Source organism: Podarcis melisellensis (genome assembly GCF_964234715.1).
Source record: "Podarcis melisellensis genome assembly, chromosome: Z".
In the NCBI taxonomy this organism is placed as follows: domain Eukaryota; kingdom Metazoa; phylum Chordata; class Lepidosauria; order Squamata; family Lacertidae; genus Podarcis; species Podarcis melisellensis.
The window spans coordinates 17,248,890-17,267,120 of NC_138547.1; the positions used below are offsets into that span (position 1 = coordinate 17,248,890).

Below are 18,231 nucleotides of genomic sequence, written 5' to 3' on the forward strand. Positions count from 1 at the left end.
AGAAGGTCCCAGGTTCAGTCCCCAGCAGCATATCCAGTGGGGCTGGCAAAAGACACACACACAGCCTGAAATCCAGAAGAGCTGTGTGGACAATACTGTGATTGGTCTTGTTATGGAAGAAACTCCCTGGATGGATTCAGCTGAAACAAGGTCTTTATTTTTTAAAAAACCAAACGAACACACACACACACACACACACACACACACCCTCCGGGTTTTCTTGAATTGTTACATTCCCCTTTTTATCGACATTATGGGCTTTTATTTTTACTTTTTCACAGCACAAAAGCATTGGAGAAATGCTTCAACGGTATGTTCACAAAAGAATCCATGGTGTCCCGACCTTGTTTGGCGCTTATTCGGTGCATGAGACCTCTTAATAAAACTGGATCTTTTGACTTGACAGCATCCTCATTCGGTGAAAGGGACGAGAACTCAGCAGCGCTACAGCATCTTACATAAGGGGTGGAACCTTCCCGGCAGCTCTACCCTACAAAGCTTAATGGGCATCGCAACGGCTGAACTGTCAGGCCGTCTTCCCCACCGGATCGGGGGAAACTGCGGTTTGAGCTGGGGAGGTGAGAGTTCTTTGTTGCAGATTTTAGCTTTGCAAAGCGCCCCCCCCCCCGCGGAAGACGCAGAGGCCCATTTCCTTCTCTGGCCGCGCCCCGTTCCTTGTGGCCCTCCGGGGCCTGCAGTGCGGCCCCCAGGACTCCTGGCCAAGGTGGGCTAGCGCACGCGGGCGGAACTAGCTCCGAAGCCGCGGTAAACGGGGGCGGGCTCAGGCGGCTCTGCCAGCCAGTCTCTCCCTCCTCCTCCTCCCGCTGCCAGGAGTGGGCGGAGAGGCTCGGAGCGCCGCCCGTCGACGCTGCCGCCTCCTCCTCCGTAGCGTAGAGACAAACGGGGACGCCAAGAGCGCTCAGGAGGAGCAGGAGGAAGAGGCGCCGGGCCCTGCAGCCTGGCCGCGGCTGCACGCCCCGACGGAGGCCGGGAGGTAGGTGAGTGACCGCAGTCAGCAAGGACAGGAAGATGGAAGAAGGGGGCTGAACGACGTCTCTCTTTCTGCACCCCCTGCCCGCCCCGTCACTCGCCTCTTCCCAGCTTTAGGGTTGTTTGCAGGGACGTCTTTTGTTGTTGTTGTTGTAGTTGAGTCGTTTAGTCATGTCCGACTCTTCGTGACCCCATGGACCAGAGCACGCCAGGCACTCCTGTCTTCCACTGCCTCCCGCAGTTTGGTCAAATTCATGCTGGTAGCTTCGAGAACACTGTCCGACCATCTCATCCTCTGTCGTCCCCTTCTCCTTGTGCCCTCAATCTTTCCCAACATCAGGGTCTTTTCCAGGGAGTCTTCTCTTCTCATGAGGTGGCCAAGGTATTGGAGCCTCAGCTTCAGGATCTGTCCTTCCAGTGAGCACTCAGGGCTGATTTCCTTCAGAATGGAGAGGTTTGATCTTCTTGCAGTCCATGGGACTCTCAAGAGTCTCCTCCAGCACCAGAATTAAAAAGCATCAATTCTTCAGCTATCAGCCTTCTTTATGGTCCAGCTCTCACTTCCATACATCACTACTGGGAAAATCATAGCTTTAACTATACGGACCTTTGTCAGCAAGGTGATGTCTCTGCTTTTTAAGATGTTGTCTAGGTTTGTCATCGCTTTTCTCCCAAGAAGCAGGCATCTTTTAATTTCGTTACTGCTGTCACCATCTGCAGTGATCATGGAGCCCAAGAAAGTAAAATCTCTCACTGCCTCCATTTCTTCCCCTTCTATTTGCCAGGAGGTGATGGGATCAGTGGCCATGATCTTCATTTTTTTGATGTTGAGCTTCAGACCATAGTTTGCGCTCTCCTCTTTCATCCTCATTAAGAGGTTATTTAATTCCTCCTCACTTTCTGCCATCAAAGTTGTGTCATCTGCATATCTGAGGTTGTTAATATTTCTTCTGGCAATCTTAATTATGGCTTGGGATTCATCCAGTCCAGGCTTTTGCATGATGAATTCTGCATATAAGTTAAATAAGCATGGAGACAATATACAGCCTTGCCGTACTCCTTTCCCAATTTTGAACCAATCAGTTGTTCCATATCCAGTTCTAACTGTAGCTTCTTGTCCCACATAGAGATTTTTTAGGAGACAGATGAGGTGACCAGGCACTCCCATTTCTTTAAGAACTTGCCATAGTTTGCTGTGGTCGACAGCAAAACCATCAAAATCCACCTATTGCAGTGTGGGTCTCTGCTCTCAGCAGGACTAGCGTTATGAACAGACTCCAGTTTTATGCTTTGACTTCTATACAGTGGTACCTTGGGTTACATATGTTTCATGTTACATACGCTTCAGGTTACAGACTCCGCTAACCCAGAAACAGTACCTCAGGTTAAGAACTTTGCTTCAGGATGAGAACAGAAATCGTGTTCCAGCGGCGTGGCGGCAGCAGGAGACCCCATTAGCTAAAGTGGTGCTTCAGGTTAAGAACAGTTTCAGGTTAAGAACGGACCTCCAGAATGAATTAAGTACTTAACCCGAGGTACCACTGTACCTGTTTACGAATTACTCGGTTTATGAACTCCACAAAACCAAAAGTAGTGTCCCGGTTTGCGAACTTTACCTCGGTCAAATAACAGAATCTGTATGGTGGAAGGGCACTGGTGGTGGGAGGCCTCATTAGGGAAATTGCACCTCGGTTTAAGAACACTTTCGGTTTAAGAACGGACTTCCGGAACAGATTAAATTTGTAAACCAAGGTACCACTGTACTTTCGTATGCTCTGCATGCCAATAAAGGAGATGGACTGGTAAAAATGGGGAAAGTTGCTGTTCCACTTGGGTGCTGCTAGCGGTTTTCCCATTAAGGAATCTGGTTGGCTGTTGTGGGAACAGGATGGTGGAGAAGATGGGCCATTGGTCTGATCCAATGGCAGGGCATTTCTTATGGTCTTTCTTCCAGTATCAGAGGCAGGCTGCTTCTGCATGCCAGTTGATGGAGAGTTGCTGCTGTTCTTCTCAGGTCCTGCTTGTGGGCTTCTCATTGGGGCATCTGGTTGGCCACTCTGAGAACAGGATGCTGTTTTGACGGTGGACCCCCTTTGCTTTGATCCAGCAAGAGCTTCTTATGTTCTTATCAAAGTACATGTTAAAAAAGCATCCTCCTGGTAAGTCCTGTAGGACAGAAACTCAGGCGTCTTAAAACAAGGCACTTTCCCCCAAGCGTTTTGCTTAGCCGAGTCAAACCAAACATGTTGTTTTGTCATGAGTGTTTGTTTTTAAAATCTGTTGACTTTATCTATGTTTTGATAATTAGCATTTGTTTTTAAAATCTGTTGACTTTATCTATGTTTTGATAATTAGCATTTGTTTTTAAAATCTGTTGACTTTATCTCTTTTTTGATAATTTGTTGTTGTCTCCTTGTTCTTAAAGTTTGTTAGTTTTATCTGTGTTTCTTATAAATATTTCAGACTGCTGTGTGTAAACCACTTGAGAGATTTATCGATTGGCTGAACAAGCAAGTCTGTAGAGTTTGTTAATTAAGCAAAACAAAGAACTCAGTACTGGCAGTCTTTTCCGTCCCAGACCTACATGGAGATGCCTCTGGGGACTGGACCCAGGACCTTTCATGTACAAAGCTTGTGCTCTACTTCTAGGGTATAGCTGTGCTTGGAGGGAAGCCTGTGGCTCCGTGGTAGAACAGTCGTTCTCCATGCAAAATGTACCAGGTTCAGTCGCCAGCGCCTCCAAAAAGGCCTGCCCCTGAAACCTGAGGAACTACTCTCAGCCTATGTAGACAATACTAAGCTAGAGAAACCAGTAGTCTGACTCAAAAAGCAAAGCAACCAGGACCATCTGAGTCTATTAGTGCTGAGGCTTCTACAATCCAGGAAATGTCCCCTGCCTAAAACTATGGCGAGCTGCTGCCAGTCAGTGTTGACAGTACTGAGCTAGATGGACCTGTGGTTTGACTCATTAGGAGGCAGCTTATTATGTTTATATGCCAAAAACCTGGAATCTCTGCTACGGTCCTGCATTCTCGTATCCCAACTAACTCTGATTGTTCTGCAGATTCTTCATTATCAAAGAGAAGTGACTTGGATTTGATCCCAGCCCAGTTGGCAATGAGTAGGAAAAGTCCACAACCAGTTCTGGAGATGGTCCCAGCATCCAGCATTCTGGCACTCTCTCTCCATGGAAACAGATGTGTCATCTACACTCAGCGTGACTTCCATCCTCTGAGCAAGCAAGAGAATCACCAAACTGTCCTTTAGTCAAGTTCAAGAATCAATCATCAAATCCCTCCCCATTTGACTTGAAAAAGAACATCACCAAATACTCCTCTATTTCCCAGCATAGTCCTGATGGCTCCTTGTTCTCCAGTCCCTGAAGAAGCAATAAACTGGGGCAGGTGAGTTCAAAAGGTAGACAAGATTAGGAAGCAGAGGTGGGTGAGGGGGGCTGAAAGAGGTCACAGCAAGGAAGAGATGCAAGGGAAGGTGCAAAAGGACTCTTGAGAATGGGTTGTCTCTTGTATCAGGACTCTACCATCTTGGTACAGCCCTCTCCTTAAGAGTAAGATGATGGTCCACATGGTTCTGAATAACCTTTAACCCTCTTGCGTTATATGGACTCGTGAGAATTTCCAGGGCAGAACTGGATTGCAGGAGCCTAATAGACTTGGGGGGAGCCTGTTTTTTGCCCTTTGAATCAAGCGCCTTCTGATGATGTGTCCATAGCTGGAGTGTTTCCTGTTGTGACCACAGGCCGCCCTTACGCTTCCCACACTTGCTGTGTCTGGCAGGGTTTCTCTCCTAGCACAGAACACCTCCCCTGTGAGCCCTGAGCCACGGCCGGAAGACAATGACAACAAGGCTTCCTTCATCTTTTGTGAACAGGTGGTAGCTGTGGGGATGAGCGGACGGCCACCCCTGGCCGAGAAAGCTTTGTCCGAGACTTATGCTCGTCTCCGGTACAGGGATGCCTCTTTGCTGATCTGGCAGCAGCAGCAGCAGAAACTTGAGTCTCTGCCACCAGGAACGTACCTGAACAGGAGCCACAGCATGTGGTACTCACAATATGGCAACCAAGCGATCTTGGTGCGGGATAAGAACAAAGCGGACATCTCCAGGGATACCGGACAATCCAGGTTTTGCAGCGTGATGTGATTTCAAGAGCCAAGAGTGAGCAAGCAAACCCAATCTCTAGGTTAACCAAAATGGATCCAGAAAGTGGTTTTCCTTTTAAAAAACATATTTTTTATGTTGTGGCTCTATTTATCTTCTACTGCATTTTTGGACAGTGTTCCCGAAGCAATTTGGGAAATGGATTTTCAGGGGCCTCAAGTGGCTGTTCAACAGGTTTGCCTACATTTGTTGAATCCGTCCAAATCAATTTTGAAACTTCTTTGCTGCTACTTTGCAAAAGGCTGTTCCTGATAGACAACAGTGAATGTCTCGTCTTCACTCATCCACCTCTATCCCACCCAGGACTCTCCATTACAGATGGAATTTGAAGGTGGGGAGCCGGAGGCCTTCCAGATGTTACCCTGTACCATTCACCAGACATCACAATTGAGAGCCACAATCTCCCCATCTGTTTTAAGTGGTGCTGATGTTGGCAAAGATTTCTTCCCAATCATCTGTTCTGGAGAGGAGTCACATAGGGGTCATTTTGGGGAGGTAGGAAGTGCAGTTCAAAACACCTGCTCTAACACACCTTTACCCCTGGCTGCTTACAAACAGGAGCCATTCCACCACTACCCCTTTTGCATGCCAGCTTTTTCCTGCTATATGTCCACATAGTGGTCTCCCTCTAAAACAAGCAGGATCTGGAAAATAATGTGATAACCCACCTGCTTGAGCACTTCTCTTTTGCTAAGGGAGGCAGGCCATTGAAGTGAATAAGTTATCTCTCATGGACAGGAGTTTGCCCCGTTCATCCTCTCATTCTGAAGCAGGCATGAATGCAAGCTTGGACTTCTAGGGCCTGGACTGTCAAATTGCTGCTGTGTTAACTTGTTGATGTGCTAACAGAACTACGCTAGGTTTGGGGGATGGAAGTGACTGGGAACAGTTCAGAAGAGTTTTGTTTTGTTTTTTAAAAAAACCTCTTTTAAAGATGTACACTTCTCTCTGCAACCAGATGCCTTTTGATCATCACTTGCAGTATTAAAAATGAAGCAATACCTGTGTCAATGGCTGCAGCAAATTATTGCTTCTCTGTGTGGACACACTCTGACTGCCAAATGCAAAGTCTGTTTTTCAGAGATTGTCAGTTCAATTTAGCTTGGACAGGCACCGGACTTGTGGCATTCTGGGAGTTCCCATTGCCTCTTGGGTAGGGCGCAAGAGGAGCAGCTGTAGTGACCCTTGAGGCTCTTTCCAGCTCTACAGCTTTCAAATGCTCCATGTCACACACATAGGTTAATCAGGTTCTCTAGGCCTCCACCCTCCTGCAGACCCCGACTTAAATTTAGGGGAGGGGGTGCAGCTCAGTGGCAGAGCACCTGCTTTGCATGGAGAAGGTCCCAATCCCGAATGCCATTTCCAAGGATAGCTGGGAATGCCCCTTGCCTAAAATCTTAAGCGTGCCACCAGTCAGTGTAGACAGTACTGACCTAAATGGACCAAGGGTCTGAGCTCTGCATAAAGCAGCTTCCTATGCTCCTATTTAATTCAGACTAGTTCTTTAGAACTACAAGGACTAGAATATTACTTTATTTTAGGGGGAAAGATGTAGCTCTGCAAGATGCAACCTACCTCACAGGGTTGTTGAGAAGACACAACGGGGGGGCAAAAATACTACACCATTCTGAGCTTCTTTGAGGAACAGGATAAAATGAACCACAAGACTGGAACAATACCATCATAAGAAATTAAGAGCCTGCTGGATCAGGCCAGTGGCCCATCCAGTCCATCTTGTTCCCAAAGTGGCCAACCCATGAGAAGTCCACAAGCAGGATTTGAACACAAGGAGCAGTCCCTATCAACTGGTATTCAGAAGCATTGCTGCCACCAATCATTTAAACCTACAGCTGCCAGGTCTGGAGAATCCCAGATGCTGATATTTCAAGGCCCCAACCTGAAGCCTAGGGTGATGCCACCCCAGAGAAGGTCCTGTAGATGAAGGTTAATTGGGAGAGACGTGGGGAGATGGGCACACACTGCATAGTGTCTATGCTATAATTGTAGCCAGCTCCTACCAGGCTCTCCTGCCCACCTGGAGATTCAATACCCCCACCTGCCACCTATGGCCCAGAAAAAAGCGGCTTCAGATGAGAGCTGGAAGTCTGGCAACCCTGCAGAGGCAGCTTCTTGGACCCTACTGCTGAGATGTGGGAACTGGAAGTATAACCTAAACCCTTTTAGATCCAAGTCACCGAGATGTGAAGAACTGAGGAGCATTGCCATGGTGCGGTGGGGGTGGGAGTTAGCTGATGAAGGGCAAGCAAGATCTTGGTTGCCTTGGGAAGATGGAGCAAACTTGTTTTTTCCTGCTCTGGAGGTTAGGACCCAAACCAATAGCTTCAAGTTACAAGGAGATTTCTGGCAGTAAGAGCTGTTTGACGGTGGAACAGACTCCCTTGGAAGGTGGTGGACTCTCCTTCCTTTGAGGAATTTAAGCAATGGTTGGATGACCATCTGTCATGGTTTCTTTAGTTGTGATTTCTGCATTGCAACTTCCAACCCTACAACTTTTATTAACTCTGCTGCACAATAAATTGAAAACAGAGTTGTGATCATCACACATTTGCCCAACCCCCCCCCAAGGCTTTACAAACGTGTGTATTACAGAAGTGGAATTTGCTTCAAAAAATACATAAATAAATCAGGTCTTTGTTCCTTTATTATTATTTTTTTCCAAACTGTTCTACTTTTAAAACAATTAAAGATACAGAGACTGACCTGGAAAGGGGGTAACTAGGAATATACAAATAAATCATGCTTTTATCTGGAAGGTACTAATACCTGTCAAGTCCAAAGTCTGTACAAAAAAAGAAAGCAAACAAATCCCCACCCTAAACCCATCCCTGGGGGAAAAAAACCCCTGAATACACAAATAAGGAATTAAGCACCCAGCACAGGAAACTATCAAAGAGCCATAGCACCTGTTGGTTAAAGTCAAATACATTTAAATTAAAAGTACTCCCAATTCTTTAGAACTTTGTTTTTCTTTCTTAAAAAAAAATACCAAGACAAATCTGCATTTTTCTTCTTCTGTCACTCTTCAAAATGCAGGATAGTTTTTTTTTAAGTGACCATTGGTGTTAATAAATAAAGTTACTTGTATATACAAGAAGACAAAAACAAAACAAGGGACAGTTAATTATGGAGTGTGTCTTTTGAAAAAAGTGCAGGGATCCAGACTGGAGAAAATAGTTTCTAGAAAAATTGATGAATCTTACAAAAGTTTTGTTATCTCTCCCCACCCCCACACGCACCCCAGTGTATCCCCCCTCCCCCCTTCCTTTGAGGTAAAAGGTTTATTTGGGAAACCTGCACTTTCACAACACAGAAGTAGCTTTCCAGTCTTAAGAGCTTCTTTCCACTGTTAGAAAAAATGGGTTTAAAAAGGAATCAAGAGAGATTCACCCTCCCCCAATTCATTTCCTATTTGGGGGGCTTTGCTTGGGTCTCAACTATGCACCTCAGTGACCCCCTAAGCCAAGAATGTGCCCTTAAGTTAAGCAATTGGCTCTACGGTTAACCACATCCTCACTATACATTTACAGCACACTCTTATATAACCATTTTAAACAGGCATAGCTTCCCACAAATAATCCCAGGAACTGTTGTTTGCTCAGGGTGCTGAGAGTTGTTAGGAAATCCTTCTATTCCTCCTCCCAGACATACAGTGCCCAGAGTGGTTTAACAGTCAATCCCTCTTCATAGGGAATTCTGGAAATTGTAGCTCTGTGAGGGGAATAGGGGTCTCCAGAAATTCTCAGCACCCTGAACAAGCCACAGTTCCCAGGATTCTTTGTAGGAAGAAGCCATGACTGTTTAATGTCATATCATAATGCTTTAAGTGTATGGTGTAGATAGGACATAACACAGACCACATAAATTTAAAGCGCTAAGATACCGCTTTAAGCAGGCATAGTTTTCCCCAAAGAATCCTGGACACTGTTCTTTGTTGAGGGTGCTGGGAGTTGTTAGGAAACCCCCTATTCCTATCACAATATCACAATTTTTGTTTATTTAAACAATTTATATACCACTTCACTACAATGAGTCTCTTAACAAAGATACAATATATTTTCTTAAAAAAATATCAGTTAAAACTATAAAATCAGACATCAATTGAAATAGCTGCTGGAATAATAATAATAAAAGTTTTCATTAGGAACTGGAAGATCAACAGGGAGAGAGGGTCTGTCTGACCTCAACTGGAATGGAGTTCCACAAATTTGGGGCCACAACACTGAACGCAACATGGCTCCTGGTTGATATGAGCCATGCATCCAAGTCACAGGGGATTACCAACTCCCTTGAAGAGCTCAGTAATTGGGCAGGGATATAAGGGATTCAAGGTGATCAAGTTATCCTGGCCCAGATTATTAACAGCCCTGTAAATTAATGCAATAACCTTGAATTTAGCCCAGTAGCATATGGGCATCCCCGAGAAGAGGTACTGATTGTTTAAGCACCCTGGGAATTGTAGCTCTTAACAACTTCTCAGCAACCAAGGACTGCCTCCTGCAGTCAACATGGTGCCCTTCAAATGCTGGTGAACACCAGCTCCCAGCATCCTTGGCTGTTGGTCACACTAGCTGGAGGCCATGGGAGTTTGGAGTCCAGCCACCTCCAGAAGGCATCACATCACCTAAGCCCAGGTGCTGTGTGTTTTGGAGATCAGTTGGCCACCATGAGGACAGGATACTGTACTAGATGGGTCATTGGTCTGATCCAGTAGGGTTTGTGTTGTTAGAAGCTCTCCAAACATTCCTCATGGAGGAACACCACAACAGCTACTCAGGATGCAGTTGGCTTCCATATGTTGTCCGGACCTCTCAAAAACTGGACAGTGGTGCCACATGCCTCACTGGCTAATGTGAATAGAGCGGTACCTCAGGTTACATATGCTTCAGGTTATACACACTTCAGGTTACAGACTCCGCTAACCCAGAAATAGTAGCTCGGGTTAAGCACTTTGCTTCAGGATGAGAACAGAAATCGTGCTCCGGCGGCGCAGCAGCGGCAGAAGGCCCCATTAGCTAAAGTGGTGCTTCAGGTTAAGAACGGACCTCTGGAACGAATTAAGTACGTAACCAGAGGTACCATGGTACTTCCTACCTTCCTACCTACAAAAGGATGATGTGGACCAAGGGCAAAGAGACTGAATGACATCACATAGAAAAGGTCCCAAGTAACAGACTGACCAGGGTGAGAGGGTTTCGTTTTTTAAAAGCCATCACTACAGAATATTGTACAAATGTTAAATCAAGGGGTGTATCCAATTGCTAGTCCTAGGCCACATTCACACCACATATTTAAAGCACTATGGTGCTACTTTCAACCACCATGGCTTCCCTCAAAGAATTCTGGGAACTAGTTTGTTCATGGTGCTTATACCCAAAACCCCCAATTCCTTTCCCAAAACTATTGTTTGCAGTTACCTGTGAAGAGGGATTGATTGTTAAACCACTCTGAAAATTGCAGCTCTGGAAGGGGAAGAGGAGTCTCCTAACAACTCTTAGCAACCTGAACAAACCAGTTTCCAGGATGTTTTGTGGGAAGCCATGACTGCTTAAAGTGGTCTCATAGCACTTTAAATGCATGGTGTGAATGTGGTGCTGCTTAGAGCAGACCAAGTGAAAGTAAGGGGTACCCAACCAACTTAGATCCATTCATTTCAGTGGGTCTACTTTTGAGGGGAATTTGGTTGGATGCAACCAATACTTCACAGACCCTTAACAACAGCAAGCAAAACTGGAAAGGACTACTACCCATCCCCCAGCACCAGCACCAACCAAGGTTTGCAGATTGCCGAGAAAAGGTCATTGGGTTCACCCAGAGTTCTACATCAGTGAAGTTCTTCCTGCGCTCTAAGTGTGCACAATGGGATTGGACCATTCCCAGACATTTTTTTAAAGCTAATGCTTGTGATGTGTATCGTATGCCTCTCAACCTCCTCCATGCACACACCCAGAGCGACAACAACCTCTCCTTTTCCTGTCATGTAGCCAAAGCAGTTTTTTGTTTTTTGAGTTTCAACAATTTCATCTGCTAGCTTTAATAGGTCAGCCAACCTCTCATAACAGAAGCACAAATCTCTAGTATCATTTTTTTACTTAAAAAAAAGTTTAAAAGAAATATCTAAAAAGTTACATTTTAAAAACAATCCACAGTACGTGAGCTTTCTTCTCCTCCTTCCCTCATATATATATAATATATTTATATATATATATATAATGATGCTCTTCAGCACACATGTAGACGCAGGGCCCAATCCACAAGGAAGGTCTGCTCATGGTCTCTGTACTCCCACCCCACCAAAACAAATGGGAGAGGTGCATTTTGTACAACTCCCTCTCATTTGAGAGAAGGGGGCATGCCCAGGAGCATTCCATGGTGGATTGGGCCCCTTGGAGGTTAGGAATACTAGTGCTAGCAACAAATACAATCAACTACTTCAAAAGCTAACGTCTTTCAGATACAGTACCGTTTTACAGAGAGGTTCTCCTCCCCACCACCCCACCCCATTTAAAAAGTTCTGCACTCCACATCAGCAGCAGCACTGAGCTGAGTCTTGGGCTGTATTAAAAAGGAATTTCCATGGGGGAGGAGGGAAGAGTAAGAGAGAAAAGTTACCAAAAAACATCCCCCCCTTTTTTAATATTACATTTCGCAAACATTTTTTTTACTCATCTCTCCAGTTCCCACATCTCTTGCTGTTGGTCACCAAAAGACGTCTCAATGATTTGATTTTTTAAAAAAGTTTAGAGACCTTATATGCAAGGGAAAGTTCTTGCCTTAAAAAGTCTAGCCACACACACACCCCAAAAAGATCTTGCAACCTAATAAAAGCTGGGTGGGGAAAGTAGGGGGAGGAAATTAAATTCTGGAAGGTATAATAACACTGAATTAAAAGAAAAATTAAAAGTAGAGGGGTGGAATGAGATGCAGAGCTGGTCCTGTTGCAAGAAAGCAGGCTGGTTTGTTTTTTTAAAAAAAATAGAGTAACGAGGAAGAAGCAAAAGGGGACGCTGCAGAACTTTCCGGGGCAAGTGCCTGTGAGACGTCCATTTGCTGTCTGGGAGCGTTTAAGGGTCTGTTGCTTTATTCTGAATCGCTACTGTCCGAAGTGGAGCTTGAGCTGCTACTCCCTGATTCCGAGGAGCTGCTACTGCTCAGGCGAGAAGGGCCTCCAGAAAGGGTGGAGCCAGATTTTTCTAGCAAAAGAAATGAGAAAAGAAATAGCATTTTAGGTGAAAGCAATCTTCAGCCTGGATATTTAAGATTCAACTTCTCTAGGCTAAAAATAGTGCATTCAGACGTGTGGAACGTTGAATTAGGATCCCAGATGAGAACACTAGTGCTTCTGTCCCATATTCTAACACTCGTTTCACATTGCAGTATACCTGTTGCATTAGAAGGATCATAGACTCAAAGAATCGTAGAGTTGGAAGGGGCCACAAAGGTCATCTAGTCCAACTCCCTGCAATGCAGGAATACCAACTAAAGCATCCACGACAGATGGCTATCAAACCTCTGCTTAAAAACCTCCAGCTACCCTCTGAGTTATGACACTGTGGCTTTTTAAACCAATATACTGGAACGTTGTGCGAAATTTCATTCGTACCAGTTGTGGAACAACAAATGTCACTGGGCATCAGTGCTACTCTTCCACCCTTTCTGCACATGCACACTTCTGTTCCCCCATGATTCCCCCCATGAAAATGGCAAAAGAGAACTGTATGGTTGGCATAACTGCCTCACATTTTATCTCTTTGCTCCCCTGATTTTCTGGGTTAAGGAGGCTGCAAATGGATTTTTTCTGGCATCACAGAAATGAGTGCTAAATATGTACTATGTTCCTCTAGATTTACGGAACTGGCTCTTACACCATGTGGAAGCTTAACTATAACACAGAAATTGGCTGGGGAACATCATGAAAGTGGAATAAACTGTTGTGTGAATGCAGCCAAAACAAATCCTCCTTCCCTGTTAGGTCCCTAAATAAAAACCCCAGGAGTGATGAAGTCTAATTCTGGACATAGTTAACTCACTTCAGCAGGAGGCAGTAATGGCCACCAACCTCAATGACTTCAAAAGAGGGTTGGACAAATACATGGAGGAGAAGACTATGAATGGCAACCAGCCAAGATGGCTATGCTCTTCCACCACTGTCAGTTATGTTTTGGAATGCCAATTATTTGGAATCACAAGTGGAGAGAGTTGCTGTTGCTCAGATCCTACCTATTGGCTTCCAATTGGAGCATTTGGGTAGCCACTGTGAGAACAGCATACAAAACTAGATGGGCTCCCTTTGGCATGATCCAACAACATCTTCCTATGTACTTATATTATTCTTGGACATTATTATTATTATTATTATTATTATTATTATTATTATTAGCATTTCTATACAGCCCTTCATCCAAGTATCACAGGGTGGTTTAAAATATAAAAACAAATGAACAAAAACCCATAGTTACAAACAATAACACCCCCCTCCCCAGTTTAAAAGGCCATAGATTGTTTAATTAGCCAAAGGCATGGGAGAAGAGGAATGCTTTTATCTGTTGCTTAAATATAGGTAGTGAAGGTGGCAGGCGAGCGCCTCTGGGGAGAGCATCACACAATTGGGGAGCCACCACAGAAAAGGTCTGTTCTTGTGTTGCCACCCTCCAGTTCGCTTGTGGAGGAGGCACGTGAAGAAGGGCTTCAGATAATGTGCACAATGTCCAGGATGGTTGATATTAGGAGAGGTGGTCCTGCATGCAAAGCTTTGCATAGGGAAGGTTGCACAATGGCCAACACAGTATAGTGGTTAGAATCACAGAGCTGCAAGCCCCAAAGGATCATCTTGTCCAACCCCCTGCAATGCAGGAATCAGGAGTGTCAGAGGCTAGGATCAAGAAGGCATGGGTTCAAATCCTCCATTTGGCCATGAAGTCCACTGGGGCGGTCACACTCCCCTGCCCCTTCTTCTCAGTCTAACCTACCTCACAAAGTTGTGAGGACGAAACAGGGAATCAGATGTAGTTAGTAAATGCATACAGGAAGGGAGGAGGTTTTGTTCACCTTTTTTCGCAGGCTTCTTGTTGTTGTTCAACTGCCCGCTGACGTCCTGAAGCCTCTTCTCCAGCTCCTTCTTCTTTTCCTGAGCAATCTCCTCCTTCGACTTTGCCACCTGCTTCTTCCCACTCGCAGCTGCGGGGGAGAAAGGCACAATTGGTGACATGTGGAGAGAGAAGGAAGAGTCAGCAACCACTGTCTTTTGCATCCTCATGCCAATGACTCCCAAGAGATGCTGGATGGGCCTCTTGTGTCAGATGGCCTCTTGTGGGTTATGCAATAGCATCTCCCCAACTCCAAAACCTGAGAAGTGGAGTGGTGTGGGGGACAATTGGGGGAGTTGCCCTGGGGGAACAGCCTTGAAGGAAGCCTCTTTTGACAGGCTGGTGGGGAAGGTCAAGGCAAACACAGAGATGGAGGAAGAGAGATGGGTTTTGGACCTTGTCCTGGGTGCTGACAACCCATGTTATGCCACTGTGAGTGAGAGAAGGGCCTTAGATGGTAGAGCACCTGCTTTGCTGAATGGCCAGTGACATCTCCACGTAAGGCTGGGGAAAGAGCTTCTGCCAGTCGGCACAGACGTCCCTCAATTGGATGGACCAAGGGTCTGACTCGGTATAAAGCTGCTTCCTATGCTCCTATTAAATAATCCAGCCCTTTCCTCAGAACTATGAGGATTAGAATCATGCCATGTTTAGAGGAGGAGCCATAGCTGAGTAGCAGGGCATCTGCTTTGTATGCAGAAGGTCCCAGGTTTAAACCTCAATGGCATCTCTAATGAACCCAGGGCCTTCTGCATGCAAGCATAGGCTCAGGCACTGAGAAGTGGGCCATCCCCTAAAAATAAAAGAAGATCATTGTTTACAACCTTTGGGACCAGTTGTTGCTTAGCCTAGCTCACTGGGTTGTTGTGGGGATTAAATGAGTGGGATTAAATGAGGAGGGGGAAGAGACTCATGTATGCCTTTTTTAATTCCTTGGAGGGAAAGGTGGGATATGAATGCAATATATAGATAGATAAAAATAATTAAGATATGGCCCTGCTCATTTCAGGATGGGTCCTGGAAGGCTCCCTCCACTTACAGAATGGCTTCCGTTGCTTCTTCTGCAAACAGGATTTGACGTATCTCTCCAGCTCCCGTAACGTAGTAGGCTTCAAGGTTTCGAAATCTATCTCAATTTCATCGGGGTTGGAGTCCCGGAGTGAGGGCTCCCTTGACTGGATGATGTGCACCACCCGGCCCAGCTTCTCCCCCGGCAAGCGATTGATATCCAAGCTGAGTTGGCGCTTCTCATCGTAGGTCATGGGGAGTCCCTCTTCCTCCTCATCTGAATCGTAGGCCACAGGAACCTGTTTCCCACCTTTTTTCGGCTGCCTGCAAAATTACTTTGCTATTATTGCCTGCAAAGTTAATTTGCTCCCCACTGTGAGGGGAGGGAGGTTTGTGGCGAAGTGGAAAGAGAGAGGGTTTGGTGAGCAGCGCGAGCAGGGAATAACTAGGGGCTGCCTTCCCTGCTTGTGTTACTCACCAAACCCTCTCTCTTTCCACTTCCAGTGAAAGCATTTCTACAAGCACCAAACACGAGGAGCAGTAGCCAACTAAGTTTTACTCAGAGTAGACACATTGAAATTATTGTACCCAAGTTCATCATGGCCATCAGTTTCAGTGAATCAACATGGAGTAGGGTTAGCATCGCTTTCAACCCCCTTAAACAATTTATGCAAATGTGCTATTAATATTCCATAAAACAACTGGGTCACACACTTTGGGGAAGCTTATATGTGTGTGTGTATTAACATCCATGTCGACACGACCTTACAAGGGGCCGCTCGGGACTTCGTGGAAAGAATTGCCTCCATGGGGCTGTCCCTGAATAAGTCTGGGCCAACCCATAGCCGCGGACATGCCTTGTGTTTACCTCTATGGATGTTGGTGATCTGACACTAAGTAAGAGCGAAACGAAAGAAGTGCCATGGTCAGATCACTTCCTGGTGCAACTGGACTTCTCTGCGACCCATCCCCTCTGCAGGGAGGTGGGACCGATTCAGATGGTCCGCCCCCGCCACTTAATGGATCCAAATGGTTTCCAGAGAGTGGTAGGGGATGCTTTATCCCTTGTTGATGGCCTTTCAGCCGATTCCCTAGTGGCCCGCTGGAATGTGGAGTTAACCAGGGCTATTGACTGTTTGGCTCCGAAGTGCCCTCTCCGATTGCATGGAGCCCGGACAGCCCCGTGGTTTTCCACGGATCTGAGGGCAATGAAACAATCGTTGAGACGGCTAGAGTGCCGGTGGCGGATAACTCATTCCGAATCTGACCAGACACAGGTTAGAGCTCAACGTCGAGCCTACCAAGTGGCAATAGCGATGGCGAAGAAGACTTTCTTCGCCGCCTCTATTGCATCTGCAGAAAACAGCAGCAGGAGACTTTTTCAGGTGGTTCACAATTTAGCGGAACCACCTGTGACATTGGGGCCCAGTACGGGCCACATGATCTCCTGCAATGATTTTGCAAAGTTTTCTGCAGATAAAATCGCTCAGATTCGGGAAGAAGTAGACTCCACCGTGGGAGTAGGGCCAGGGCGGGAGAGTGCTAGAGTCCTGTCTAGTCAAGTTGTGTGGGATCAATTCCAATCTGTTACCTCCGAGGATGTGGACAGGCTGCTTGGACGAGTGAAGCCAACCACCTGTCTCCTGGATCCTTGCCCATCCTGGCTTATAAAAGCTAGCCGGGAAGGACTGGGCAATGGGCTTCGTGGGGTGGCGAATGCTTCCCTCCGTGAGGGAGCCTTCCCAGACCCGTTGAAAGAGGTGGTTATTAAACTGCTTCTTAAAAAACCATCTTTAGATGCGGCCACGATGGCCAATTATCGCCCAGTCTCAAATCTTCCATTCTTGGGCAAGGTGATTGAGCAAGTGGTTCCTGAACAACTCCAGGCATGCCTGGAAGAAGCAGACCATTTGGATCCCTTCCAGTCGGGATTCAGGCCTCATCATTGGACTGAAACTGCCTTGGTCGCACTGGTTGATGATTTCCGGCGGGCTAGGGACAAAGGTGAGAGCTGTTTCCTAGTTCTGCTGGATCTCTCAGCGGCGTTTGATACCATCGACCATAACATCCTTCTGGACCATCTTAAGGGGCTGGGAGCTGGGGGCATTGTCATACAGTGGTTCTGCTCCTTCCTCCTGGGCTGTGTTCAGAAACTGGTGGTGGGGGATGAGTGTTCAGACCCCTGGGATCTCACTTGTGGGGTGCCTCAGGGTTCTGTCCTCTCCCCCATGCTTTTCAACATTTACATGCAGCCACTGGGAGAGATCATCAGGAGGTTTGGGCTGGGTGTTCATCAGTATGCGGATGATACCCAGCTCTACCTCTCTTTTAAATCAGAACCAGTGAAGGCGGTGAAAGTCCTGTGTGAGTGTCTGGAGGCGGTTGGAGGATGGATGGTGGCTAACAGATTGAGGTTGAATCCTGACAAGACAGAAGTACTGTTTTTGGGGGACAGGAGGCGGGCAGGTGTGGAGGATTCCCTGGTCCTGAATGGGGTAACTGTGCCCCTGAAGGACCAGGTGCGCAGCCTGGGAGTCATTTTGGACTCACAGCTGTCCATGGAGGCACAGGTCAAATCTGTATCCAGGGCAGCTGTTTACCAGCTCCATCTGGTACGTAGGCTGAGACCCTACCTGCCTGCAGACTGTCTCGCCAGAGTGGTGCATGCTCTGGTTATCTCCTGCTTGGACTACTGCAAAGCGCTCTACGTGGGGCTACCTTTGAAGGTGACCTGGAAACTACAACTAATCCAGAATGCGGTAGCTAGACTGGTGACTGGGAGCGGCCGCCAAGACCATATAACACCGGTCTTGAAAGACCTACATTGGCTCCCTGTACATTTCCGAGCACAATTCAAAGTGTTGGTGCTGACCTTTAAAGCCCTAAACGGCCTCGGTCCAGTATATCTGAAGGAGCGTCTCCTCCCCCATCGTTCTGCCTGGACACTGAG

The 18,231-nt window shown here is 46.5% G+C and overlaps 2 protein-coding genes across 7 annotated transcripts in view; one reads left to right on the forward strand and one right to left on the reverse strand.

Annotated features, from left to right (window-relative positions):
• Positions 1–772: 772 nt before the first annotated feature.
• BRD3OS (BRD3 opposite strand) lies at positions 773–15,476 on the forward strand. Of its 4 annotated transcripts, none has more exons than XM_081897994.1 (3): positions 773–998; positions 4,055–4,394; positions 4,882–6,182. In XM_081897994.1, exon 3 carries the CDS (start codon positions 4,897–4,899, stop codon positions 5,149–5,151), a length of 255 nt encoding a protein of 84 aa, XP_081754120.1. In that variant the 5' UTR covers positions 773–998; positions 4,055–4,394; positions 4,882–4,896; the 3' UTR covers positions 5,152–6,182. The 4 variants fall into 4 exon arrangements, 3 of the variants coding, with proteins under 3 accessions (XP_081754120.1, XP_081754119.1, XP_081754121.1); XR_014164892.1 differs by lacking the exon at positions 4,882–6,182 and adding an exon at positions 15,283–15,476 and having other exon boundaries at positions 794–998; XM_081897993.1 differs by having other exon boundaries at positions 792–998; positions 4,055–6,182.
• BRD3 (bromodomain containing 3) overlaps positions 7,814–18,231 on the reverse strand; it is a 38,561-nt gene continuing 28,143 nt past the window's right edge. For all 3 annotated transcript variants that reach the window (XM_081897818.1, XM_081897817.1, XM_081897816.1), the window contains 3 exons: positions 15,313–15,605; positions 14,236–14,364; positions 7,814–12,380 (listed from right to left, as the gene is read on the reverse strand). In XM_081897818.1, coding sequence (XP_081753944.1) covers positions 12,268–12,380; positions 14,236–14,364; positions 15,313–15,605 — 535 coding nt within the window. In that variant the 3' untranslated portion in view covers positions 7,814–12,267. The remainder of the gene's footprint in view (positions 12,381–14,235; positions 14,365–15,312; positions 15,606–18,231) is intronic.